Source organism: Vipera berus (assembly GCF_964194415.1).
Source record: "Vipera berus genome assembly, chromosome: 5".
NCBI lineage: Eukaryota > Metazoa > Chordata > Lepidosauria > Squamata > Viperidae > Vipera > Vipera berus.
In genome coordinates this window covers 89,629,421-89,657,361 of record NC_138207.1, presented here as the reverse complement: position 1 = coordinate 89,657,361, position 27,941 = coordinate 89,629,421, and the positions used below count along the sequence as shown (strand labels likewise).

General features: G+C 39.6%; 1 protein-coding gene across 9 annotated transcripts in view; it reads right to left on the bottom strand.

The window, feature by feature from the left end:
• The window catches only part of JMJD1C (jumonji domain containing 1C), a 131,768-nt gene that overhangs the window by 25,978 nt on the left and 77,849 nt on the right, over positions 1 to 27,941 (bottom strand). For 6 of the 9 annotated variants that reach the window (XR_014026501.1, XR_014026502.1, XM_081328237.1 and 3 more), the window contains exons 4-10: positions 13,453 to 13,558; positions 8,139 to 8,263; positions 6,290 to 6,433; positions 6,004 to 6,190; positions 4,291 to 5,927; positions 2,682 to 2,854; positions 277 to 2,468 (exon numbers count right to left, since the gene is read on the bottom strand). Coding sequence is in view for 7 of the 9 variants with exons in the window: in XM_081328237.1 (XP_081184363.1) it covers positions 277 to 2,468; positions 2,682 to 2,854; positions 4,291 to 5,927; positions 6,004 to 6,190; positions 6,290 to 6,433; positions 8,139 to 8,263; positions 13,453 to 13,558 (4,564 nt within the window). In the remaining 2 variants the exon portion in view is untranslated. Of the gene's footprint in view, positions 1 to 276; positions 2,469 to 2,681; positions 2,855 to 4,290; positions 5,928 to 6,003; positions 6,191 to 6,289; positions 6,434 to 8,138; positions 8,264 to 10,174; positions 10,211 to 13,452; positions 13,559 to 27,941 lie in introns of those variants that run through there. The other 3 variants (XM_081328234.1, XM_081328239.1, XM_081328238.1) reach the window with 3 other exon arrangements.

Here is a 27,941-nt window from a genome sequence, read left to right as displayed (position 1 = left end):
AGCAGTGTAAATATTCTTTAAAACACTTCAAAGTTTTAACTCCGGTTAATGCAGTAATCTGTTTGTCTTTCTCTTCTATACAATCATCCTCTGGGCACACCCATATTTGCATTTTGTCTGAATAATTGACGACTGCATTATTATATAGTGCTGTCTCTGATTGTGTTGGTACATCGTATTATTTTCTTGATACAGAATTTGGGATGTGTCTGTTTGAGGGAATGGAAGACATAGCCCTGGACCATTTTCCCAACTTGTATGCAAGTAGGTACTTACTATTATTGTTGACACTCTGTAACTTCAATTTGTTTTTTTCTTTGGCACCCCTGCTGAGCAGCCCATTGGGTTTTACGTCTTCCTCCAGGTCTCCTTTTTTCTTTTGCAAATCATTTTGTTTCTTTTTGTAGGTGGGTTTCGGCTGCCGTTTTGTCCTCTGCTCTGACTTGCTCTCACTCTCATCAGAATCTCCACTTTCCGAGCCAGATTCATACATTCTTTTTGTTTTTCTCCTTGCATGTTTCTCTTCTTTCACAAGCTTTTCCCCTGCTAATTTATTATCTACATTGTTTTGCAAATCATTTGATGTAGAAGCAATTAAATTAACAGTACATGGTTTAATCATTTCTGATACAGAGTTTTCTGAACTCTCCTTTTTATTAGTGATTTTGTCTTCTTCTGAATGCCTTGTGAGCCAGGCTTTTTTTAACTTTGGGTGATAGTTTGCTTGACTGGTCTGGGAAACTTGCCCACCACTCAGAGTATTTCCTTTGTTGATTGCACTTGATTTGACAGCACTATCCCCAGAAACAGAAGCTGGATATATTAGATTTTTCACAGTATGAGATTCAGTATCACTGGTATTGTTAATTTTAAACTGAGCTGCAGCCAATGCTGCTTTGTGCTTTTTCAAGTGAACAAAGTCTGATGGGCCAGAGAATCCACTGCTCACCTGAAGACTACTTTCTGTTTTGCTGCAAGGCACTGTAACAGAAGCTGTTGAGCTGACATTACATTCCTCTATGTATGCCACATCCTTATTTATGGGCCTAGAGGCAATACTGTCTGCTGACATACAGGGTAACCCTGCTTTTGGCAAACAATCTGTCACTTGTGAACTGCCTGTACCTGGTCCATTAGTAGTAGTCACAGATGTGATTACATCTGTTATGGTACTGCACAACACAGTTGTGGTTTGTACGACTGAACTGGGAACGCTGCCCTGGGAAGCAGCTGGAAAATTCTTTTCATAGCAGCCATGAATCACATCTGAATTCATTTTTGACACAACTATTCTCCCACTCTCTTTGGCTTCCACTGATTTAATGGAAACTATTTGATTTATTCCTTGTAATCTTTCACTAACTTGCACTTTGGGCGCTGACTGCACGATTGATACAGTATCATACTTTGAACTTGAAGGTGGGCGTACAATGACAGAAGCTGTAGCAGAAGATGACTTCCCATGAGTTCTTTCCATGTGCCATTCTATTTTTTCATTATTTGGACAATTATTATTTTTCCATATAGCTGAAAGTTTCTGATCTGTGACACTCTTATAAATATTTTGTGTTTCCTTTGGCTCAGGTAGTAAAGTTGGTGGCTTTTGTAATTCATGGACTTTGTTACCTGTATTAACTGGCTGCACTGGAGTTAAGGTTGGAGGAGAAAGACTACTGTAACTCCCTTCTTTCCTCTCCAAGTTGGGATGGACAGGCGGGTGAAACACAGGTGCTCTGTGTAAGGCAGGCATTGTTCGGAGTGAACCAGAGGATGAAATTGTTAACTGAGTAGGGCTTCCGCTGTTAGTTCTAAAAGAACTTACTGAATGGGCCATCATTTGCTGTGAAAGCTGATCTGTTCCCTTACCCACTGAGCTTTCAATTTCTGGCTGGTGCTTAATCAAAGGCGGAGGTTTTGAAAGGGATGACGTGAAAGAAGTGAGTGACTGAGCAACAGCAGCAGCTGTTGATGATGGACAAGTATTCTGTTTATCAGCACATGTGCCTGCAATTTCCTTTGACAAATATGTTCGTGGAGGTTCATTCACCACACTATTAGACAAGGTGGTAAAGTAATTACTTTGTGGCAAGCTCTGTGGTACTGAATGCTTCATTTTATAGAGTTCTGACTCTTTGTCAGGTTTTCCTCCATGGTTTGAGGGATTAGAGGACGATAAAGGCATTATTCTAGAATAAGACTCCTTTTCATTTTCGTGGGCCTTCATTTTAACCGTAAAAGCAGCAACCTCAATGCTTTCCTGCAGTATTCGTCTGTGTTCTTCTTTATACTTGCTTAGTCTCTCCCCTGTCTCTTGAAATGATCTTTGCAGAGGATCCACAAATTGTTTTTGCAAGTGGCCTTCTTTTGCAGCCTGTGATCTGTTCTGTTCTAGGTCTGATTTTGCTGAATGTACAGATTCAAAAATTCCCTTCCTCTCCAATTCACTGCACAGAAGAAAAATAAATGCACTACATTATTTTAGTTTTAGATTAACAAACTACAATAATTTGTCCTTATATAGTACTAATAATTTCATTTACTTTAGATGTTTAATGGGTCAGACATGTGATGCAAAAGCAATTAGTGGTGAGGCAAAACTGTAACTTCTATAGTCTTATTTTCCCCCCCCCCCCCCCCAGAATCACCTCTCGATTCAAAGACAAAAAAAAATGCAAGCTTACTCTTTATGGCGATCCACTATGCCTTTTGACAAGGGAGGACTTGACTGGGATGCCAATTTGAGTGGCCGATGTGGCTCTGCACTAGACGGTCTTACAGGAATATGACTCAGCAATCCAAGACCATCAGATGAGGTCACAGGGGTGGGCTGGTGTAACCAAGGACTAGGAGTATTCTGGAAAAACAATCATACTTATCAGCATAATTTAATTATTTCTTAGGAAAGTTCCAGGGTAGCCAACTGTTATTGTTTTTATAATGGTTGAGTCAGAAAGGATATAACTATGTAATCTAGAATTTCATATTAATAAATGCACACACACATACAGAGCGAGCGATACATTTAAAATGAAGGGTGAAATCTTGAACTCCAAACAGAAAACACATCATGGCCAGGAAGAAAAAAAGGCCCAATTTCCTCTAAATTTACCTATGTTCCAACACTTACCTTCCCTTTTTGAATGCCATTCTTTTAAATTTTCTTACATAATATAAAAAGAAGTAAAATATAAAACCATTTAAGTAGCAACAGAATCTTCAGACGATGGGGCCTGTCACTTCCTCTCAACCCAACCTACCTCATCGGAAAGAGTTATTGTGGAGAAAAATAGAAGGAGGGGGCATCATGAATGTCACCTTGAAATCCCATTCAAAAGACAGGTATATATTTAATAACAAAATCAAACACGAATGCAAAAAGATACTTCAGAATGAATGGCAGTGTAAATGTCTCTGTAACTCTTTAAATCAAGTGTTCTTTCTTGGGTTCCAGGACAGCTGCAGAAGGCAGCCATGTGATCCTATGAAAGAAAAGGCACACTACTTTGAGCAGCTGTGGACATCTGCTACATTCATGCCTCCATGCTGCATGATACACCTTTTCTGTCTTCAAATCTGAGGGGCAGCACAAACCTAATTTCTACTTCCTGGTGAAAGACACATGCTTCTTATCTGCACTGAAAATATTTCTAAGATTTGTTTAAGAAAGACTGATCCCCACATTTTGTTAGCTTTAAAAGAAAGCCGATACAAAGACCTTAGCAGGATTTCAAATTCCATGATGGGAGTGATGGCTATCACATTAAACTAGAGAGAAGCTGACAATTATGATTAAGGAGCCATTTTGGTCAAGGTTAAAATAGTGTTATAACTGTTTACATTAACCAAAGCAATTTAACATGCTCACAAATGTGTCTACTTCTTTCTGAAGAAACCCTTATATGTATATATATATTTAAATGGATTATTGTAATTATTTTTAAAATGGAGTTGTTTAAAGTTAATAACATTGGTATGTTTTTAAATAGCATGAACATTCTCTAATTTACAGTTTTTTTCCTTTTTAAAAATGAATTTAAAATGTAATTCAAAAACTACTGTACCTCTTTACATCAACAGCACATCATTCTATTAACATATACAAACAATAAGATAGTATAATAGATGTAATTGTCTATTTCCATAAACAAAATTAACAGCAATTATTTAAATTTACCAGTTAGGCAAGTTAGGCCCATGCTCTTCCACATAAAACATAAAACACTACATCCCAAAGACCCGCCCCATATATTATTTGCCCAATATATTATTTTGGGGTTCAGTAAGACTTACTCTTCTTGAAGCGGTCTCAGTATTAACAGAAGTTTCTGAATGGACCCATTTAGACGATGGTATCCCAAGTCCTGAATAAGCATGTGCTCCATTTGGATACTGCCAAATAACTGGATAAAGTCCTAAATGATTATATGAAGTCGACGGGAGTGTTTGCCCAAGAAGATGTGGTGACTGGTGCTGTAGCAGCTGCTGCTGATGTGCTAATGCTAAATGACTTAAACTGCTTGCGTGAGCAGTTTCTAGTCGTGGATGACCTCCCAGCAAAGAGGCTGTAGGCATTCCTGGTAAAACTGCAGGGAGCATATGTTGATGGTGAACAGAATGATGAGATGCACTGCTAAGAGGATGAGTGTTAATAGCAGACAATGCAGTTTGATTTGAGGATTCAGCTAATAAATGGGGTGTGCCTGTTAATCCAGAGTGATGGGTGCTTGGATTTAAAGAAGTTCTATGGGAAGTGGAATGAGGTGGGTAATTATGCTGATGTAAATATGGTGTCATATGATTAGTCCCCGTTTCCTGACCAAGAAGAATGGGATCTCTGTAAATTGTGAAATGTTCTTTTTTGTCAACAGTAAGAGGATTTTTAGTAGCTTCCAATGAACTAACTCTAGGTGAAATTGGATGGAAGCTAGACCTGGGCAAATCAGGCTCTATTTTAACCGCTGTCTTTGTTATTCCAATAACATGGCTGTTAAGATAATTAACCTTGGATTTCACAGTATCAGGTGACTGGGGTGGCTTATATTTAATTTCTGGTGAGGTGTTTGGCTTGATTTTAGAGTTTTCAACCTGGGGACTAGTTTTTGACTTTGTAGCATCCGAGACTGCAGTTTGTTTACGAACTCTGCCTTCTTCTGTTAGAGATATTACAGTTAAAGATGGTACAGAACCACAGTGAATATTTTCAGAATTTAAATGTTCATTTGCTGACATATTTTTCCCAACATTTGATTGCATCAGTTCCATTTTATTGGCATTATTAATCCAGTTCTCAACAGTTTCTGATTTGTTTACTTCCAGAGTGTTGATATTTGTAAACAGGTGTTTAGAATCACTGCTAGGAGATTCTGTTTCCTGACCAGTTTGTAAACTAAAACTACTTGATAAGTTTTCCTGAGTCTGATTAAGTGAACTGGTTTCAGTATTTGTGTCAATATAACTTTTTGGTGTGGGACAATTGGTTACAAATTGTTCATTGGGTAGGTGCTCTCTGGGATGCTGGTTTTCTATTCTGCACTCTTCAATGCAGCCATCATTATCACTATGATCATAGACTGTTAGCAGTTCAGCTTGATGGAGTGAAATTTCTTGCAATTCCAAATCAGCTGATTCTGGTCTTTCTATCTGTTGATGAGACTGGTTACCTATTAGGATCTTTTCTTCTACCATGTCACTCTGGGATTTTCCTTCTTTCCCATTTATTTTTACAATATTTTTGCTTCTCAATTCAGTATCCGAATTTTGCTCTGAGGAAGAATCTGTCAATCTTTTGTTTGAATTTTCAGAGTCACTACTCTCGGAACTGTCAGAAGTATTGTCTGTACGCTGTCTCTTCACGTTCTTTGTTTTTTCATCGTCTTCTGGTTTTCTTCTTTTAGAAATATAAAATCTATTTTTACTTTTGGAATTTTCTGCAAAGGAAAAAAAATACCCTTAATATTGTTTGTAGAAGAAAAATTCTTACTATCCTTATAAAATTATTTTTACCTCCATGGCTTATACAGTCATATTTTTCTTCTTTAGTTTTCTCTTCCTCCGGCATGCTACTATCAGAACCTTTCCTTTTATTTGGACGGACATTTCGTTGTAACTGCTGTGAATTTTGTTTTGGTGTTGCATTTTGGGAATTCATTGCTGGCCTGGGGCTATTTGCCTGAGCTCGGGTATAGTGGCCCTAAAATAGATACATACGTTTACAGATTTTTAAATCATTAATCCAATACATATAGACATAAAAAAATGGCAATGTAATTTAAAAATCATATATATCTACGTGAGCTGTGTTGCTGTTTTGACTGGAACGAGACCTGCGTCGTGACGTAATGCCTATATTTTCACCTTTCAGCAAAGAATGAACAACATCATCTAGAAAGGTCATCTGAACCATAGATGGATCAACATTTTGTGGCTCTAATACCTGTTTTATTAGAGGAAAAAAATATAATCATTTTCTATTTATATCTTCTATAAGAAGGTCCATTGGAAACACAAATTCAGTTTAAAAGGACAGTTTTAAAGGAATAAAATTTACAAAAAAATATGAAAATGCCATCTTTTCTTTTAAATCAGGGATTTGCCAAGATTTCACCCCTTATCGTAAATGGAAAACCCTTGTACAGGTAGTCCTCGGACCAGGAGTTCCTTTGGTAAGCACTGTGGTTGCCACATCACTTAGCAATAAAAGTTCTGACAGTTAAGTGAGGACTTCATGCAACCCTGGCTTCTGGCTGGCTTCCCCATTAACTTTGCTTGTGAAAAACCAGTAGGGAATATCTGAAATCTCAAATCATATGACTAAGGCAGGGGTATCAAACTGTTGGCAAGCGGGCTGGATGCATCATAGCAAAACCACACCCACCACATTGCTGGCAGTGGCAAAATTCGTGATACATCGCAACATGTCACGTGACATTGTGAGTTTGACACCCCTGGACTAAGGCTTGCTGCAACATCGTAATCAAACTGAATAACATCCAGATTACAATTACATGACTATGGGAATGGTGCAATGGTTGTAACTCCAAGGACCTATCTTAATTTGCCCTCTTCCAGCACCATCATAACTTTTGAACGGTTGCTGAATGTATGGTCATAATCCGAGTCAAAAAAACCTAAGGTATAAAGGTAGAAAGTGAAATGTGTTTGGTTTAAATCAGAAAGTCATTAATGACACCTTACATCCTTATCAATCAACATTAAAATGAAACTAGATGAAAGTTTATATTGGCCTTTATACCTATCTAATAGCATTAGATTTGATGAATTTATAATACTGAGCAAGCTGCCCAAATTCTTCATTTCTTAAATTTGCTTCAAAAACACAAGGAAAAAGAAAAGGAAAAAGAAATTGAAAAAGACATTTCTCATAGATACAGAACATCCCTGTTTTTGAACTTTGACTCCCTTGAGTAATGGAGAACAATCTTTCTACTACATTGATGGAAAGCCAGTTCAAAAGCAAAAATACCCAAATACATATTGTTTATCCATTACTGAAAATTCAGGCTAGCACTGTCTTTGTATCATAATGTTTTTGCTTAGTCACATGACTGATTGGTTTATAATTCTTTATATAATTATTAATTCCAAATGTTTGGCATATGCTGCAAAATATCATTTCTCTGTAAGCCATATTAGTCTTCCCAAACGATATTAGCAAGTATACAGCTATTAAATTAATATCATATGGAAAAGTGTTCCCTCAGTTATTTTGAATTCACTATAACTAAATTGTCAACCAATCCTTTTAAAGATTCTGAGATGTCCAATGACCATAGTGACAAAAACTTTATTGGCAACTTTTTTTTGGATTCCACTTCCTTTATGCTGTGAATATCAAGGATTACTATAATAATTCTTCAATCTGCTTTTGTTCCAAGAATTGTTTATATTTAATCATGGCACAATTAATAAAACTCCAGATTATTACCAATTACAAGATCTACATTTTAAAATTAAAATAAATAGCCTTGTAGTCATTTTCATCTTAAGCTATTAAGCACTCTTTTAAAAACAGTGTATGTACAAAATCAATCTAAAGCCAATTATGTCACATATTCATATCTAGTTTCAGCGCTGATGCATTTTTAAAGAACAATTTCAGTAGAGAAAAAAATAATTACCTGATCATTCATAACAATCATAGTGCGAGTGAACAGATCATGATGAGTAATTATACCAGTGAACCATTGGGTGGCAGAGTCCTGTCTATATACTCTCACCCTATAGCCGTTTAAAGAATAAGGACCTTCAAAAAATGAAAATAACATTTGAGGATTATTGAAATAATATTCCAACAGAGTTTAATTTTAGAAGTGCATGCAGTAGAGGTTAAATTAAATTATACAAACAACCCCAAGTAATGAAAAGTCAACGTCCATCATGCTTTTTAAAGGCTACCATTTATTTTTGAATTCAGCGCTAATCCTGATATTGATAGAATATGGCAGATGTGTGTATAGAGTGCTAAGTTTCCAGGGGTGGTGGTGGGGAATAAAAATCTTTGCAAGCCATGATTCCAGTGAGTGTGAAATGTACTCATATGTTAATACAAGATGATGAATAGAAAAACAAGCCTAATTTTATGAATAGAAGCTGTCCAACACACTGTGTGTTACTAAAAACATGACTTTCATATAGAAAGAATTTAGTCCCTGAAGCCTGGGTTTACACAGCTGCCAAGATTCCCCCAAAATTGACTACAGATTGTTTTTTTACCTTCAGGGGTCTCTGTTTCTTTCCATTGTAAATGTTAAACAGTATTACATTCATAAATATATAACTTGTAAGTTACGTATTAGCTCAAATATGCCAGTTGGAGCAACAGTTTACTTTAGAAGTCAATTTAAAATTCATGCATGAATAAATCATACTTTTTAAAGTTATATATTCTTTTTTATCTACTATCCTTCTACAGTATTATTTACTGTAAATGGGTTCATTAAACTGCTTCCCCGTGTCACACTATTCATAATTAAATTTTAATTTTTTTTTGTTCTTTTGGTATTTTTACATTTATTCAGGGTACCACCAACTTTAGCAATGGCTAATGAAGGAGTGTTATAGAGGCCTGGGACTATCATATTTTGTCAGTGCAGAATCACTTACCTCAAAGTTTCTATCCAAGGAATGAAACAGCTACTTGTTTCTTAAAACATCATCATTTTTTAACTTATTAAGATTTAAGTTAATGTAATAACTATATTTAAGTTTGAATTCCTCTATCCAGATTCAAAAAAGTAATAAACAATTTAGAAACTGTTACAATCAAATACAACTTACATCATAAATGTTTATTTATATCCAACGTAATTGCATCAGAGTTTGTTCAAGGTACTGAATGTTACTGTATTGTTCTTTATAAAATTGTTTGCAATATGATCTTACACAGGCAGATAAATGTATTAGTCTAGAATATACCGTAGGGATTTTTTTTCCAGATTCTTTTCCCCATTAGCTATTACCTCTGCAGACTATCCAACGGATGGCCTGCAGACAACGCTGATATTTTATATGCTTAGGGATTATGTGGTGCAATGTATTATGTTTAAAGTATTAGCAGTATCAGCACAGGGAAGATATGTAAGAGTTGAATAACAGAGCAATCTCAAAATCAGTAGGTCCAAACCATTATTGTTCCTTTTCTTATTGTAAACATTTCCTTCAAGTCAAGCTTGACTTCTGTCATCTTATGGACACTTCCTTTTAGTTTTCTTGGAACACATCTGCCACTGTCTTCTGGAATTTTTTCAACTTCTTAATGTGAGTCAGACATGTCAAACTCGCGACGTCATGTGACGTCGCACAATGTATCAGAGCTTTTTCCCCATTGCCAGCAATGGGGTGGGCGCAGTTTTGTTGCGACGCATCCGGCCCGCGGGCTGGCAGTTTGACACCCCTGATGTAAGTGATGGCCCTGGTAGTCTAGTACTCTAAGTGGACCTGACACTGCTTAATACCTGAGCCCAAAAAAAATTCAGCTAGGGACTGCCAAGGCTCTTGATACATACATATTTCATTTTCAGCCAAAGTTATTATGGAAAATGATATCTGGAAGATCCCAGAAAACAAACCAAAATAGAAAAGGGATAGCTTATCAGCAAATAGAAAACAACATATGCTAAAGGCACAATGCAAAAAAGTCAAGATTCCACATTACCTTAGATTATCAGACTCAGTGGGGAGAGGGGGTGTCCATTACTCCTGAATGTCTGTTAAATTACAAATTATGTCATTTGTGGTAATGTATATAATCTGGGTTAATTATGTCATTACACAAATGACCTGACATAGAACTGAATGATGTAAAATTAACTGCCAGGTCAGGAGTGTTTGGAGTGTAATAGATTTATTTGTTATCTTGGTAAATGGGACAGAAATTTGGTTTGTTGCATCTGAAGTTCATTAAACCAGGACATTAAACTGAGGGCTCACTGTTATTATAACAGTGTTTAAGCAATGCTTTTCTGAAATTAGGTGGCTGGAGAACTAAGGCAAAAGTTCTATACAAATTAATGTGAGATACAGAGATTACACACATTAATTAGCAGTGCTCCTTTAGATTTATAGATTGAAGTTCAAATAAGCATTTGTTTCATGCAGATTCAACCTAAATACTTATTGATCTTCCATGCATGAATTGTAAGTAACGTTTCCTTTTACAGTCTCTATGAACTACCTTGTCAGTTTCTGCTCCCATGTTACTTCTCAATTTTTAAATTCTAAGTATATAAAAAAGGAAATAAATAGGTAAGGAAGGATTCCAGTCTCCTAGAGGAAGAGCAAATGACAGTGGGAAGCACTGAGGGAAAATTTAAGGAGAAATTAATTTCCAAATTAGGATCAAAAGAATAAAATGGATAAGGTGAATCTGCAGAAAGATTTCATTTCAAGAGATGGGAATCCTGAAAAGCTTTAACACTGCATCACAATTGCATTTTCTTCCAAAAATCACCACAATCAAATTTGAAAGGGTAGAAAAAGGGGGAATGCAATTTTGAAATTTGAATGTTTAAAACAGTTCAAATTTTCATTCTAAAAAACAAAGAATGATTTCTAAAAATATGTATGATCTCTGTTGTAATTCCTTATAGCTATCAATGTCATAAGCTATATTATAGAAAGCTAAATATATAATGTAAGTAGTTATTTATTACTTAAATTAGCTCATGAATATGGAAGTTAATGCACCATGTTCCGAAACCACTGAAATAGTGGGTTAGAAAGGCCAATGGTATGATACTAGCATACTGCCTACTCAACCAAATGCAAGTTCCAGAATTCTCTACTGTTGAGACTGCAAGTCTCCAAGTGTTATAGCCATTATGGCCTTGACTATGTTGCCAATATTACACAAGTACAGCTCTCAGTGTGAACTTTAACAGAATAACGTTCAGAGTGTTTTTGTCACTTTTTGTTGGGTTTTGACGTACCTCATTTCTTCTGCCTCTGTTATTGCCTTTTGGGGGAAATTTGTTCTTGAGCTGTTCTCTGATATCCACTGGCAGGGAAATTTGGATTTAATACTTTATTATTTGTTAATTATTGTTCATCTTCTTTGGGGTGTGTGTTAAATAACAGGAGGCAAATAGAAAAAAAACCAAAGGAATTGATGGAGCTCTCTATGGTGTTGACTGTCTCTTCATCATCCGGCTTCCATCCCCAAAAGAATAAAATATGGGATTAAAAAAAACCCCAAACATATATTGTTGGCTAAAATGGGAAATGGTTTTGGCTACTAGGGAACGGTATATAAATTATTATTCACTCTTATTTCAATGGTTCTGGTTTCAAAGACTGAACACAGATATTGTAATGACAAATTGAAATTGAAATTAAAATTAAGTCCTGATATTTTTAATTAGGCTGTACAATACTTCAGATTCAGAAGTGCTTTGGAACATGTAGGACAGCAAACATAGCATCTGTCTTCTACATATTAAAGCTACTACATCTGGTTCTACATTAGTGTGGTTGCTGTGGGAGGTTTTCCGTGTAACTGTGCAATCATGAAACAATGGTACAACCCTGAATCTATTTTAATGAGTTGTAGACAGGTGCTGCAAATCATATTTAAAAGCAACTCTTCTGAATGAAATTTGAAATATTGCACAAGCCTACTAATTAGGTTTTTAAATGGCTGGAAAATAGTGTATGTGTTCATAATTCTTTTAGCTATTTAAGATTAGGCACACTTTTAAATGAGAATTCTTGAGCTCAGCTGTCATGCACGGATCAATAATGTGGGAGAAATTCCATGAAAAATAATTGATACTGATAGTTTCTTAGACATAAGATTTGCCATTAGTGGCAGCCAGTGGAAGTATGCACAATATATATATATTGTTTTCATGAAATACTGTGAATTCCCAGAAACATTTGGCTAACCAATATGGAAAACATGGTAATCCAAACAGATACTGCATCTGATCCACGAGAGTTCCTATTTTTTAGTAAGGAAATAAATACATTAAAAAAGCATTCCAGGTTCCTTAAGTATATGTTTTGCAAGAGCATTTGGTTAGGTGCAGATTCTCTGGTAGGGATATACAAAGTGTTTTGATTCAAACTGTTGTGACCTTAAATGACCCTACTTTGAGTTCACTACAATCTGCCTCATTTCTATTGCCAGCATTTTAGAAACACAAGACTTTAAAATAGACCTACTTCAGGCAGAAAGCACTTCTGAAATGCACACGGAACAAGTGTTTCAAACTGAAAAGTGTGTGTTTTGAGCCTGAAACAGATGAAATATTTTTTTCCCTTAGTGTATGTCCCAAAGTTTAAGGATTTGCATTCTCCTATATTACACACCAAAACTATGACTGCATGGGATAATAAAGGTTCTGTCTTTGAGCCAGCTTCTCATAGGACCTGAGACTGTTCAGGGATGAGAGAGGGTGTAACTGGCCCAAATCACCCAGATGGCTTTGTCACTGTGGGAGGATTAGAACCTGAATCTCACTACCCTATGCCTACCACACCTTAACCTTTACAATTCACTGGTTCTCTTTTAATGTGTGCACCTTTCTCTCTTTTTTTTAAATATAACACAAACTTGGTAGTTGATTTAGAAAAACAAACTACTGCTAATGCATACTCAGTTTTCCTTCTTAACCACAACTTTCAAGTCTAAAATATTTTTTTTTAATATTTTTTTAAAATAATACTATTTAGTAAAATGATCTCATTAATAAATGAAGTGGATCATTTAAGATCCACCTGGCCATTTGAAAATACTATACATCTGGAAGGGAAGTACAAACAATAGAAATGACAAACCACTACTAAATCTGTCACCATATAGGAAATCAACGATTCAGGAATACGCAATACTGTAATGTCTACTTCATAATTTAAACAATTAAAAGTTAGCATTCACTATGAATGTTTATGGGATCTCATTAAATGACAAACAGATATATTTCTCAAAATTACCTTGCATAAATATCTCTTGCACTTTTTGTTCCTTCACCCAGATTTTTACTTCCTCTTGAAGCTGTGGATTATCCCTGAGAACTGGGTTTAAACTGTCTATATCATCCTAAAGAAAACAGAAAAACACTATGTTATACCTACTAACCATTTATTATTCAATTATTTAATGCAAATACTGTAATCTGCAAAAAAATCAGACAGATGACAGAAAATGTCTTACCGTATTACTTTTGCCAAAAACTTTAGAATACAGATACTATAAAAATCTGAAGTGAATATAAAAATTATTTTAGATTTTTTTATTTATAATTCCTTAATTATTAGAAGCTAAGTAATGCATAAAAAAGACCTACATCAATATATATTCTGTCGAATACCATTAATTTAGTATTTATCAATTAAACTCCCATCTGTGTAATGGCCCATTAGGAAGTCCCTATAAACATTTCCTTTGTCACAATTGAATGCTGGTTGGTTGGTATAAATATTCAAACCATTCTTAAAAGTTCAACAACAGTTGTTGCCTGTGATCCCAGCACATAATAATAGTACCTGGTTTGTGGAACTCAATTAAGCACCCTAAATTTCCAACTGTTTTAAAGTCAATGAGATACATGGTGAAGTGTAGTAACCTGTAATTATACTGTTTGTTTCCATCTACTTCTGATTTCCTTTTCTTTAATTCTTGAAAGTATATTCCATTAAAAAAAATCAATTCAAAGGCATACCAGAGTAGCACAAATAAATGAAAATTCAGTTTGCATGAAAACTGACTTGTTATTTACTGCAAACTTACTGATATAAAATTATATGAAATCCAAATAAGATGTTAAAAAACTCAAGATACAGGCAGACTATCAATACATTTTATATACTTTAAGCTTATATATTTTCTTATAGTCATGTCTTTGTCCTGTATATATATAGTTGTTAAGACTTATTTCTTATTTCCAGAAAGAGGCCTTTGTTGTCATAGAGGTCAGCAACACATGTCCTTTCCATCTGTAAGCTTTTTTTCAGCTTAAAAATAGAAGATTTAAGTCAAGAAATAGTGAGATTTACATTACTTACTTTCGTGCCAGATGACTAAATGTACAACAGCTGCACTACACAATGAAATATAAATTTTGCCCATAAGGACTAATAACCAAAATGCAATCAGAATTTTAATACCAATATAATAATTCTTTTAAATCAGAGAACATTTACATTCAAGTGTAGTTCTCTACATAGTGGAAACCCAGAAATCTGGTAACATGGTTTCACAGCGTTCTTTTAGAAGCAATATTTATTTTTGCAGGAAAGCTTGAAAAAAGAATTGCTGTCCTGGATTTAAAACAACAGATAGGTTTTGAACACAAAAAATAAATAGAAGCAATTTCTTTTGGCAATTAGACATGACCATGAATGCTGTCCATCATCCAACTTACAGAAAAATCAACCAATGGGTCCCTCCCACATTGTACAGCAAGTAACAAAGCAATAGCTAGCAAAAAAGGGGATCTTTTGCAACATGCCTGCACAGTATGTCTTTAAGTCAGCAGGAACTACAAAAGAACAAGGGTTTATTTCAAGTTTCTATTGTTGCTTTTGATGAATAGTTGAAATATTGAAAATTTATTCCATCAGATCACATTTCCCAAAGAACATTTTAGGTGAGATATTTGGTCCAAGCGAGGAGCAGATTTTTCTCATTTTAAGCACACACAAAAGGGAATTCAGGAGACTTATTATGATTTTGGGGACGCGGTGGCTCAGTGGGTTAGGACGCTGAGCTTGTCGATCGGAAGGTCGGCAGTTTGGCGGGTCGAATCCCGAGTGCCACGTAGCAGAGTGAGCGCCTGTTACTCGTCCCAGCTTCTGCCAACCTAGCAGTTCGAAAGCACGTAAAAATGCAAGTAGAAAAATAGGGACCACTACGGTGGGAAGGTAACAGCGTTCCGTGCGCCTTTGGCGTCCAGTCATGCCGGCCACATGACCACGGAGATGTCCTCGGACAAGCGCTGGCTCTTCGGCTTTGAAACGGAGATGAGCACCGGCCCCTAGAGTCGGAAACGACTAGCACGCACGTGCAGGGGAACCTTTACCTTTACATTATGATTTTGCACACAGAAAGGCAAATATACTCATTTTGAGAATCTCTTAGATTTACTCCGTATATATTTTGCAAAAAGATTGACTGATAACATATAACGTATATAACTTACCCCATACACCTTTCAAACAAAACAAAATGTAATAACTAAATGCAAATCAACATCAAACTCAAAAATTAAGTACAAAAAAGAGAGCAAATATAGAATCTAATATAAAATCCAAATAGTACCAACAGTTAGTTAGCGGGGGCAGAAACATATATTGAAGTAAAACTATTAACTTCTTTCTGGATTTGTAGCAATGTATATATATTTGAGGGATGGAGTATTTCATAAAATGGCAGCTATTACAGAGACAGTTTGCCATCTTGTTCATGCCCCATGAATGTTGGAAAAGCACTTTGGTGATGACTGGACTAGATGGGCAGAGTATATTCCAACAAGGCATTGGTTGCTATATCCTGTTGCTGTGCCGTTTGGGCTTTAAGAATAATGTTAAGCACTCTGAATTCAGCCCTGTAGCATACTAAATGTCAGTGCAACAACTTTAAAATAATTCCATAATGATGGGGCTAATAATCTTGCCACCAGTATTTTTTTTTACCAGCTGCAGCTTCCTGGCTTTTTCCAAAGAAAGCCCCACACAGAGCCTGTTGCAATAGTCCTAGTGTCACCAATGCATGAGTTTACTGAGATCAGGACATACTGGTGCAAGTAGCATTGTAAGTCAAGTGGAAGATCAAACAGATTCCTGACAAACCTAGCAGACAACTTTTGTCTCCCAAAAAGTAGAGAAGAGAACCAGGGGATCAGCCATATTGGACCTAATTTTCACTAATAGAGATGAAATGATAGAAGGTGTTGAAGCCACAGGACTTTAAGAGAGCTAATTTCAAGAAACTTAGAAAGCTAAGGCTCGAAATGAACAAAAGCTTGCGACAAAAGTAAAAAACCAATAACAACAAAATCTTCTTTCAACATGTAAAAAACAAGAAAAAAGTTAAGGAAATGTTTGGTCCATTAGTAGGAGAAAGTGGCAAGAAGATGATCAGGGGACTGGAGGCTAAAACATACAAGTAATGGTTGCTGGAATTGGGTATGTCTAGTTTAATGAAGAGAAGGACGAGGGGGGACATGATAGCAGTGTTCCAATATCTCAGGGGTTGTCACAAGGAAGAGGGAATCAAGCTATTCTCCAAAGCACCTGAAGGCAGGACAAGAAGCAACAGATGGAAACTAACCAAAGAGAGAAGCAACCTAGAACTAAGGAGAAATTTCCTGACACTTAGAACACTGGATGACCTTGGGCCAGGCACTCTCTCTCAGCCCAATTCACCTCACCTGTTGTTGTGGGGACAATAGGAGGAACTGGGTGTGTTGGATATTTGCTGCCTTGAGTTATTTATAAAAATAACAAAGGTAGCCTATAAATACCGTATTTTCCGGTGTTTAAGACAACTGGGCGTATAAGACAACCCCCTACTTTTCCTGTTAAATTACCGTATTTTTCGGACCATAATACGCACCTGACCATAAGACGCACCCAGTTTTTAGAGCAGGAAAACAAGAAAAAAAATATTCTGAACCAAATAGTACTCGTATACTAAAACAGGGCTTTTCAATCTTTTCATCCATTGTACCACTTTTAGGACAAGGCAATGTCTGAGTATCACCAGTCGCCCAACAAAGTGTCAAAAACTTGACCCACCCTAAAAAAGGAAAAAAATGATAAAGTACAGGTAGTCCTCGGCTTACAATGATTCACTTAGTGACCATTCAAAGTTACGACAGCACTGAAAAAAGTGACTTATGACCATTTTTCACACTTATGACCTTTGCAGCATCCCCAGGGTCATGTGATTTACATTCAGATGCTTGGCAATTGATTCATATTGTTCCAGGATCATGTGATCACCTTTTGCAACCTTCTGACAAGCAATGTTAGTGGGGAAACCAGATTCACTTAACAATCATGTTACTAATTTAATTTCTCTCTCCTTCTCTTTCTCTCCCTCTCTCCCCCTCCCTCTTTCTTTCTCTCCTCTCTCCTTCTTTCTCTCCCTCTCCCTATTTTTCTTTCTCTCTATTTGTCCCTCTTTTTCTCTCCCTCTATTTCCCTCTTTCTTTCTCCTTCTCTCTCTCCCTCTTTCTCTCCCTCTCTATTTTTCTCTTTCCCTCCCTCTTTTTCTCCTTGTCTCTCTCCCTCTTTCTCTCTCTCCCTCTATTTCTCTCCCTTTCTCCTTCTCTCTCTCCCTATTTCTTTCTCCTTCTCTCTCCCTCTCTTTCTCTCTATTTCTCTCTCTCCCTCTCCCATTGTCCCTTCCTTCTTTCCTTTCTTTCTTCCCTCCCTCTTTGTCCTTCCCTCTCCATGTTAGAGCAGTACCTGTGGAGGTGGCCCTGCGGCCCGGCTTTCTCTTACAGAAAGCAAGCTGAAACGGAGCGAGGGATATTGACAGGAACGTGAATTGGCCGATCTCGCACTCCTGCAATCTCCCTCGTTCGGTTTCAGCTTCCCTTGCTACAAGAGAAAGCAGGCTGAAACGGAGCGATCCCTCGCTCTGTTTCAGCCTGCTTTCTCTTATAGCAAGGGAAGCTGAAACCGAGCGAGGGAGATTGCAGGAGCATGAGATCGGCGTTTCTCAGCACGTGCCGATTCGTGCTCCTGGCAATCTCCCTTGCTTTCCACTTGCGGAGGTTGGGGCTGGCCATACGGATCAGCTTCGGACCATAAGACGCACCTAAGACTACCCGTATTTTCCAGCGTATAAGACGACCCCCGACTTTTGAGAAGATTTTCATGGGTTAAAAAGTCGTCTTATACGCTGGAAAATACGGTAAGTAAATAAATAAGAATAAACAGGATAGTCATATGTATGCATAATAAACCTGAGGAATTGCTATCAATTTTTATTTACTATAATTTTAAACACAAATTTAAAATCTAGAAAAAAATAGCTGACCAAAACTGCAGAGTCCTTAATAAAAGACCAAGATCCTTATTTCAAAATGAGTGACTTAATCTTATTTGTTATCTCACAGAAGTGATAGAGAAGAACAAAGAACAAGTTTAAGGATGAACTGATGAGATGCAGATATAATTCTACAAATAATATTTCAAAATCAAAATTTAGTATTGACAGGAAATAATTTTGCCAAGAAGCACTGAAATATCCACTTTAAATGGAGAAATTATACACTGAAACTGAAATTCCATATTTTAACAGTGCATGTTTTCAATATAGTAATGGTTAAATTTCTAAATTCACAAACTGCAGCCAGGAAATAAATTCCCAGTGATGCAGACTTCAGCTGTTTATAGACAGGAAAACCATGAAAAGAATAATTTGTCTTCCTGTGGCAGTTCCTCCCGTAATACACACGAAATGGAAGGACTCCTCCTAACCTTTATCACTGCTGCCAGAAAAGAAAGCTGAAAGTCTCCACAAGCACAAGTAGAAGCACCTTCACATTTCCCAAGTTCTTAGCCAAGGGAAAATGGTCAGTGATTCAAGACTGCATAATGCCCAGAAATTTCATAGTAGTGTTTGCATAAACTGCTGAATCAGATAACACAATTCCCTATTGAGAAATAGTCTAAACCTATTGCAGTTTTTATTTATGTGATCATTACCTTCAACATCCAAAAAGAAAAAAACTTACTTCATGTTTTTGTCATACCAGAGCTCAATAGGAAATCACAGTTCTCCACAATTTTACCTTTTGTTCAGTAATTTATTTGATAGGGTAGAAAATTCTCAGGTTATAGTATTTCCCCAGTAGTGACTCATGGTATCATCTAGAGCAGACGTCCCCAACCTTTGGGACACCAGGGACTGGTTACGTGGAGAGAGGTTTTTCCACGGACTGGAAGGTGCATGGTTTTGTGTGTTGCCTGCATCCCGTGGATGGGGCTCTGCTTCTTTGTGCAGATCAGTTGCTGGCATGCCGTGTTTGAGAAATGGTGTTCTAGATTTTCCTAATCTTGTTGGGCCAACATGAGCCATGTTTCATAGCCATTTCAACAATGACTATGAAGACACAAGTCTCTAGTTGCACAAATTCTTAGACTTAGGTTTCACTAAGGTAGAACCTTTAATGCAGAAAGAATGAAGCCACAGACTATTGCTTCCTGAAGTGTGTACATACACATGCATATCAGAATTTAAACTCTAGACTGTTTTTCTTTCATTCTTCTGAGTTAATGAGATATTTGGCTATTTGTTCCATGGTTTTGGGTTTACGGTTCTCTCTAGTTTAAGGAGACCCTGATTTCATTTCATTTGTCTTAGCTCTTAAAATTTTCAGTGACACTGAAAATATTTTTGAGTTAAAATCTTCTTGCATTTGAACGTGAGTGAACATGCTTATTCATTCACTCACTTTCCATCACTCCCCTCAGGAACTTCTAAGTTACCAAATTTTGTATAATATAGAATAAACCATAAATCATATTTATATTCCATATAAGGTAAAGGTAAAGGTTCCCCCGCACATGCGTGCTAGTCGTTTCCAACTCTAGGGGCCAGTGCTCATCTCCGTTTCAAAGCCGAAGAGCCAGTGCTTGTCCGAGGACATCTCCGTGGTCATGTGGCCGGCATGACTAGACACCAAAGGTGCACGGAACGCTGTTACCTTCCCACCGTAGTGGTCCCTATTTTTCTACTTGCATTTTTACGTGCTTTCGAACTGCTAGGTTGGCAGAAGCTGGGATGAGTAACAGGCGCTCACTCTGTTACACGGCACTCGGGATTCGACCCGCCAAACTGCCGACCTTCTGATCGACAAGCTCAGCATCCTAACCCACTGAGCCACCGCGTCCCTATTCCATATAAACCATATGATAAATATTTATCATTATTATATGCAGGCTACTGGATCATTCTCTTTTCCATAATTTAAAAAGTGAGTTACTTTGCAAAATGTACAACCCTTCGCAAGTGCCAAGAGCCCAGATCACAATATAATATGTTGAACTACAACAGCCGTAATTTCGAGCACTAGTCATAAGTCCTTCATTCAAGAACTTCTGAATGGTCATAGGTTGAGGACTTTAGAGAGAATAAGGCTCTAAAGCAGACATGTCAAACACAAGGCCCGTGGGCTGGATCCAGCCTGCCAAGGGCCCAGATTTGGCCCCTGGAGTTGTTCCAAAAATGGCAAGAGACCGCCCCCCGCTGCTCCAGCCCTGGCCCACCCCAACCCGGCTGAGTGCCCTCCTGGCAGCCTATTTGCCTCATCCCATCCTGCCCCTCCCGGCCTCACTCCGTCATACCTGGCCACGCCCCGTTTTGCTGGGCCTCTCCTCATCCTGCTCTGCTTTGCCGGGTCTTGCCTCACCACGCCAGGCTCCACTTTGCTGGGCCAGGCACCAAAGCAGCACTGAAAAAGCAGAGTCTGTGTGCACGCCTGCCTTGCCCATGTCAGCCATGCTCTCCACGGCGCGCTACAGATGATCTGAGGTGGCTGACCAGACACCGAAGTGCTGCTGAAAACAGCAGATTCTTTGTCCGTGCCTGCTAAGCGCTCACCCGTCACACTGGAAGGCTTGTCGTGCCAATTGTGTGGTTCTGCCACTTATGGCTGCAGGCCTTTAGGCTCGTTTCACTGATCGCTCCAGTGCCGCCACGAGCAGAGGCGGGAGAGGGGATATATTGTGCTGAAGAAAGGAATTTGGGAGGGGGAAGGCAACCTGTGCACTTGTAGCTTGACGGGCTTCCTTTCTCTAGCACAGCGGGCCGATTGATTCCCTGTTGCACACAAAAGGGAGAGGAAGGCCCAGTGCAGGCCTCCCCTCTGTGCATGGAGCAGGAATCTCTTTCATTCTGTTAATTGAATGAGCTGCATGATCGCTTAGCAACTCCATCTGGAAGGGACGGGATAGTGGTCATTGAAAGAGGTCGTCACATGGATGCCTCACTTAATGACTGCAAGGACTTAGGACCGTAATAGGCAAGCTCCATTATAGTTCTAAGTCAAGGATTGCCTGTAGTTTTTCTTTTCACAAAACTATACCTTTTAGTATAAGAAACTTTATAATGCAATGCAATGTAAATTTATATATGGGGTGACTACATTGCATTTTCACCTCTTCATTAAAAATATTCATAAATTTCAACAGAAGTTATGGCTCTCAGAAATTTAATGTAGACATTTTTGCATAGTTTTTTTAAATCAAAAATTCCTGTGAGAGATTTTTCCCCTTCCTTTTATCATATTGCACATTCAGGCAATTCAAATCAAACTATTTTGGAAACTTAGGCTGGACTTTATTGTCATCACTTTGATATATTCTTGCGGATTAACTGAATATTGCATGTTAACTATTGTAGGAATGTTACAGGATTATCAGTCATTTACCATATTATACTATATTTATCTCAAGTATAAGATCAAATTTAAAGTTTCCATGTTTCTCATTTAATAATACATACCCTATAAAGTTCAAGTATGCCTGATTAAAAAACAAAGAAATACATTTTTACAGATTTTGTTTTAATGTTTGCAGCTATTCAAATTTATACAACCAACCATAAAAATATTAGCAGCCGAATGCAACATCCTTACAAGTTGATCAAAATGCATAGAAACAAAAACATTTTCTTCAAACATACAGTAATATGGGCAAGAAGAGTTAAAATCATTAAATCATAGGGCTCTAAGCAACCTTGAGAGGTCTTCTATTCCAACCCCTGCCCAAGGCAAAAGACCTTATTGCATCCGGCACAAATAGTTGTCCAATCTTTTCTTGAATACCATAGAAAGAGGAAGAAACTTCTTTGTTAACATCATCCTTTATTTTCCATTTGCAGTTCACTTTGCAAGGAATTTTAAATTTAACCAAAATAAAGGGAGTCAGTTGATGTAGTGGTTAAGATTGTGGTGGCGAACCTATGGCACACAGAGCCTTCTCTGTGGGCATGCATGCCATTGCCCCAGTCCTAGGGCTCCGCTGCCATGCACACAAAAAAAAGATTCAATCAATTTCAACTTCTCGTGGGAAAAGAAAGATCTTGCAAAGTTGGAATTGCTTGATTGAACTTTATTTTCAGTCCCACACAGCAGCGGAGCAAGTGACGCATCAGAGCTGGAAAAAAGGTGCCATGGGGTGGGGGGAACGGCAGGAGCAGGGCGCTCCATGCAAGGGGTGAGGCAGGGCCTGTTGCTTCCCTCCTCCAGCCAGACACCTGCCAAAGTCATACAAGGTAAGTTGCTGCCCCCGCCTCCCCCAAGCGGATTTTTACTAACCTGCCTTTCAGCTGCATTCCGTTTCTCCGTTTGCTTCTCAGCCGTCGCCACGTGCTTGTGAGACAAAAAAAAAGTTCCATGAGACTTTCTAATTTCTCGCGAGATCTCGCGAGAAGTCAGAAAGTCTCATGGAACTTTTTTTTTTAACCAATAGTGCCACAAACGTGGCGAAGGCTGAGAAGCGAATGGAGAAACGGAATGAAGCTGAAAGGCAGGTTAGTAAAAAAACCGCTTGGGGGAGGCGAGGGCATCTGGACACGGGTGGCAACCTTACTCTGCATGGTGGCGGGAGAGTTAATGGTGGGTGTGGGGGCCCCAGGAGGAGCTGTGCAAAGCAGGCGGAGGTGAGGCCGGGCAGATTGTGGGCGCCACTACTCGCCTCCTCTGTGCTGCTGCCGTCGCTGCTGCTTTGGCCAAAGCGACCCAGCCGTCGCTGCCACTGCCCCGCTCTGGCCCCGGGCAGTGCCTCTGCCTTGCGCGGCTGTCCCACTCATGCCCGCGATCAGCCTCCACGCCACCCTGCAGTCCCGCCTGGCTCCGCTCCGGCCCCGAGCAGCACCACTACCCTGTGCGGATGCTCTACTTGCACTCGCTCTGAGCCCGCGATTGGCCTCTGTGCCGCTGCTGCAGAAGTCGCGTAATGGGGGTGTTTATCTGGGCAGCTCGGGCTTGAAGAAGGTGGGCTTCATAGGGCTGGACCCTGGCAGCCCTGAGTCCTCCTGTGACAGGGCCCTGATGATTGCCGTCTTTGAGGGTGGTGGCGACGGCAAAAGTGGCTCAATCCTCAGCAAGCCCCATTTGCCACCTCCTGTCCAATGCCACTGCCATGAGGCCGCGGAACAAGCCGGGCAGAGGTAAGGAACCAGGTTGGGGCAGCGGGAGAAGGGCGCTCTGCAAGGCTTTGGTCCGACGCACATGGGACTACTGCCTCACTTTCTGTGCCATGCTGGGGGTGGGCTGGACTGGGTGCGGAGCCTCCATGCTGCTTCTTCCACTGTGGACATTGGGAGCGCTCACCCCACCTACGCCTCATCCCGGCCCAGCTGCTGCCGTCCTGCGCTCTCCAGCCCGTTGCTGGCCAGCTGGGTGCACCAAGCTCGGGCCTCAGGCAGATGGAAGCTGGAGGGGAGCGAGAGCTGCAGCTGCCCGACTCTTCCGCCTGAGGACGTGTGTGGGGAGAGGCACTGCCCAGCTCGGTAAGCCGCAGTCTGCCTGCAGGAGGATAGAGGGGGAGGGCTGGCTGGGGACAGGCGCAGTGCTGCCCACGGGGGCAATCTGACCAGTCCCAACCTGGAAGGGGGGGAGAGGCTGAGGTAGCCCAAAGGGAGGCATCCTGGCACGCCTGGGGACAGGGTGGAGTGCGCCGGACAGCGGCAGCTGCCCAAGGGTACAGGGTGGGCGCTCCCGATGTCTGCGGGAGAAGAAGCCGTGAGGAGGCTCTGCGCCCAGCCCAGTCCAGCCTAGCCCTGGCATGGCAAGCAAGGCAGCAGCCCCATGTGTGTTCCCTGCCAGGCAAGTGGAGCTGCAGCATCTGTGGCAGAAGAGTGCAGGGCAGGCAGTGGAAGGCACGAGGAGCCCCAATCCCAGCACAGCCCCTCTCCACTGTCTTCCTCCCCTCCTCGGAAGAGCTGTCGGGCTTAGGAGCTTCTCCCCATGTCCCCCCACCTGCCCCAGGGAAGAAAACCATTGTGACAGACTATTCTGTTTTAACTTTTTTTCCTTGTCGCTTTTTGGAGTTTTCATCCTGCTTTTGTGAGACGGCAACGTTTGGGAGGGGGTGTAACCAAGCCATCAGTTGAGCAAGACAATTTCGTGCCCACTGCCCTACCCTGTCCGGCACTCACAGGCATCCCCCCCAACATCGAGTTGGCCACACCCACCCAGTCTGCCATGACCACCGTAGCCACGCCCACCCAGCAGGTCATGCCCACCCTGCGATACATAAATGGGTTTTGGGTTGCAGTTTGGGCACTCGATCTCTAAAAGGTTCGCCACCACTGGGTTAAGACATCAGGCCACAAAGCAGGAAAGTGAGTTCTAATCCCACTTTAGGGATAAAAACAGGTAGGTGATCTTGGACCAGCCACATTCTCTCAGACTTTAGAAAAATGCAACAATAAACTACTTGTGAAAATTTTACCAATAAAACTACAGGAACTAGTCCAGACAATTGCCAGGAGTCAATGCTGACTCAGATATACCCACACACAAAAAGCAGGATATAATCCCTTTACACAAAAGAATTGTAAAATGATGAAAACTGCATTGGTTGCCTTCCAGGTCCAATCCCAGCTGCTGGTAATGACCTAGAAACCCCTACATGGCATGTGTTCTTTGAGGCACTGCCCAATCACATCCCAATAGATCTGGCAGGAGAGTCATTCTGCAAGTCCCATCAGTTAGGGAATCATCTAGTGCAGGGCTTTTCAACCAGTGGTAGGGGTACCACCTGTGGTACATTGGCACCTGGCAGGTGGTACACGACCATCCTAGAAAAGTGGTAGCGGGGGAGGGGAATGAGCTGAACCAGTGGCAGCAATGCACAAGCCTGAGCAAGAGATGGCTGGAGCTGTAGGGCTCAGCGGAAGCGCCAGGATCAGCGCCAGGCTCCAGCTGGAGCGAGGTGGTGATCCTGGCACTTCTACTGAGCCCAGAAGAAGCGCCGATCAGCTGGAATGTTACTGCATCTCCACAATCTTGTGATTTACATTCAGATGCTTGGCAACGGATTCATATTTATGATGGTCACAATGTCCCAGGGTCATGTGAAGTGACCAAAACCTGCTGCAACCACCCAGCAGACAGGGGGAATAAAAACCAAACACCCCCACCCCACCCCCACTGCCAATCCTCAACAGAAATGCTCAGAACAATGAAAACCTGAGACAGGAGGAAGAGTGCTGCCGGGCGGGCAGGCAGGTGTCTTGCTCGGCTGTGGCTTGGGGGGCACTTTCTTCAGTACCATTGTAACTTTGAACAGTCACTAAGTGAACTGTTGTAAGTTGAGGACTACCTGTACTTCATCACTTTTTTCCTTTTTTTGTCATCAGGTTTTTGACACCTTGCTATCTAGGCGACTGGTGGTATTCGGTTATTGCCATATCCTAAAAGTGGTACAGTGGGTGAAAAGATTGAAAAGCTCTGATCTAGTGGGACCTCAGAAAGCCTTTTCTGCTGTGGTACCCATCATTTGAAACATCACCCTAGAGATTAGAGTGGGCCCAACTTGCTAGCCTTTCAAAAACATGGTTCTGCCAATAGTCATGGGCACCAGGCAGAGCCAGCACAATGTTATTGTCACGTGATTTCAGCTATGATGGTTTTTGTATGCTTTTGTATTGCTTGTACTGTTTTTCTTCTGTTTATTTGTTTTAGCTCTTTGCCATCAATCCAGAGTTTATTGATGGGTGGGCTTTGTAAATTGGAATAAATAAAACTGTATAGCAAATGGAAATTTAATTAATGGAAGCACATAATTCTGGGGCCTTGGAATGATAAAAAATATCAAGAAAGGAAAGAACTAAGTATTTAGCATCCTGCTCCAGACCCATCAATCTCCATCAGAAATATAGGGCCTTAATCATACTCAACACACTGCAGCACATTGGAGGTGATGAGTCATTCACCAGATACAACCACAAAACTCCTACTAATCACTTCATTGTGATAAGGAGAAAAGGCAAAGTAGAAATAAAAATGAAAAAGGAGTTTGGCTAGAAAAAGGGCATGTGTATTGTTATGCATATAAATTTAATAAATGTAATATAATATAGTACTCTATGATATGCCTGAACCAATAAAGCCCAAATCTATATCATAAACCTCCAATGCTCCGTTTTCCTTTCACCACTGCCACCCCAGATCCAATTCAATATCTCACAGGATTATATATGTCTGGTTCTAATAAAAAGAGTGAGGTTACAGTGGCTATTATTTAACAGACACTTGTGTTAAATTTAAATTTATCGACAAAGAATTAAATGGAGACTAGTACAGCTATTTCAAAATAGCTATAGTAGACTCCCTTTAATTCTTTGTTGGTAAATTTAAATTTAACACAGAAATAGTTTGTTGCAGAAGCGACTGCCTGTGAAGGCTCCTAGATTGGGGCTGAACGGCAAAAGAGGAAGAGTATGCTCTGTCCCATATTTGGGTACACCAGGTTGCTCTGACAGACCGGATTCACTGGAAAACACTTAACAGATATTCCTGAACAAGGAGTTTTAAAACTGAAGGAAGAAATATCAATAACTTGCATCATGCTGATGATTCTATCCTGATAATTAAAAATGCAAAGGATCTGCAAGCCCTAACACTAAATATCAAATAACACAATGAAAGATGGGACCAAAATTAGCCAAACTGACAAGAGGTACAATAACCAACCTTAGAATGGACAATGAAGGTATCAAAAATGTGCATAGAATCTGTCTTTTACAATCAACCATCAAGAGTAAAAGAACAAGCAGTCAAGAAATATGCTACAGACTAGCACTTGGTTGAGCACCACGTAGGCCTTGGAAAAGATATTCAAATCCTATGATGGATTTATACCAGTGTAGGCAACCTTGGCTCTTTTATGACTTGTGAACTTCAATTCTATGCTGGCTCAGTAATTCTGGGAGTTGAAGTCCATGAGTCATAAAAGAGCCAAGGTTGCCTACCTCTGGTTTATACCTACATAGCTCAGAATTCTGCAAGTCTTGGTGTTCCCTGTGACACTCTATGGAAGCAAAAGTTTGACTTTAAAGAAGCAGAATAGGAAAGGCATTGACACCTTTGAATTTTGGTGTTAAGAGAAGATTTTTGAGAATACTGCTGACAGTTAAGAAAACAAACTGATGGATCATTGAACAAAATAACCCAGAATTCTCACTTGAAGCACAAAAGAACAGGCTCAAATTATCCTACTCTGAACACATTATGTGAAGACCTAGCTCTTTGAAGATGACTTTAATGCTGGGAAAAATGGAAGAAAAAGAGTATAATAGATTAATCTAACAACAAGGTGGTTACTCCGGCAATGATGAGTACACCATTGAGAGACTTGAAAGAATCTGGAGAATCTATGTGGCTGCTAGGAGTAAAAAACAACTTCATGGCATGTAATGATGATGATGATGATGTTGGAAGGAACATTGGAGGTCA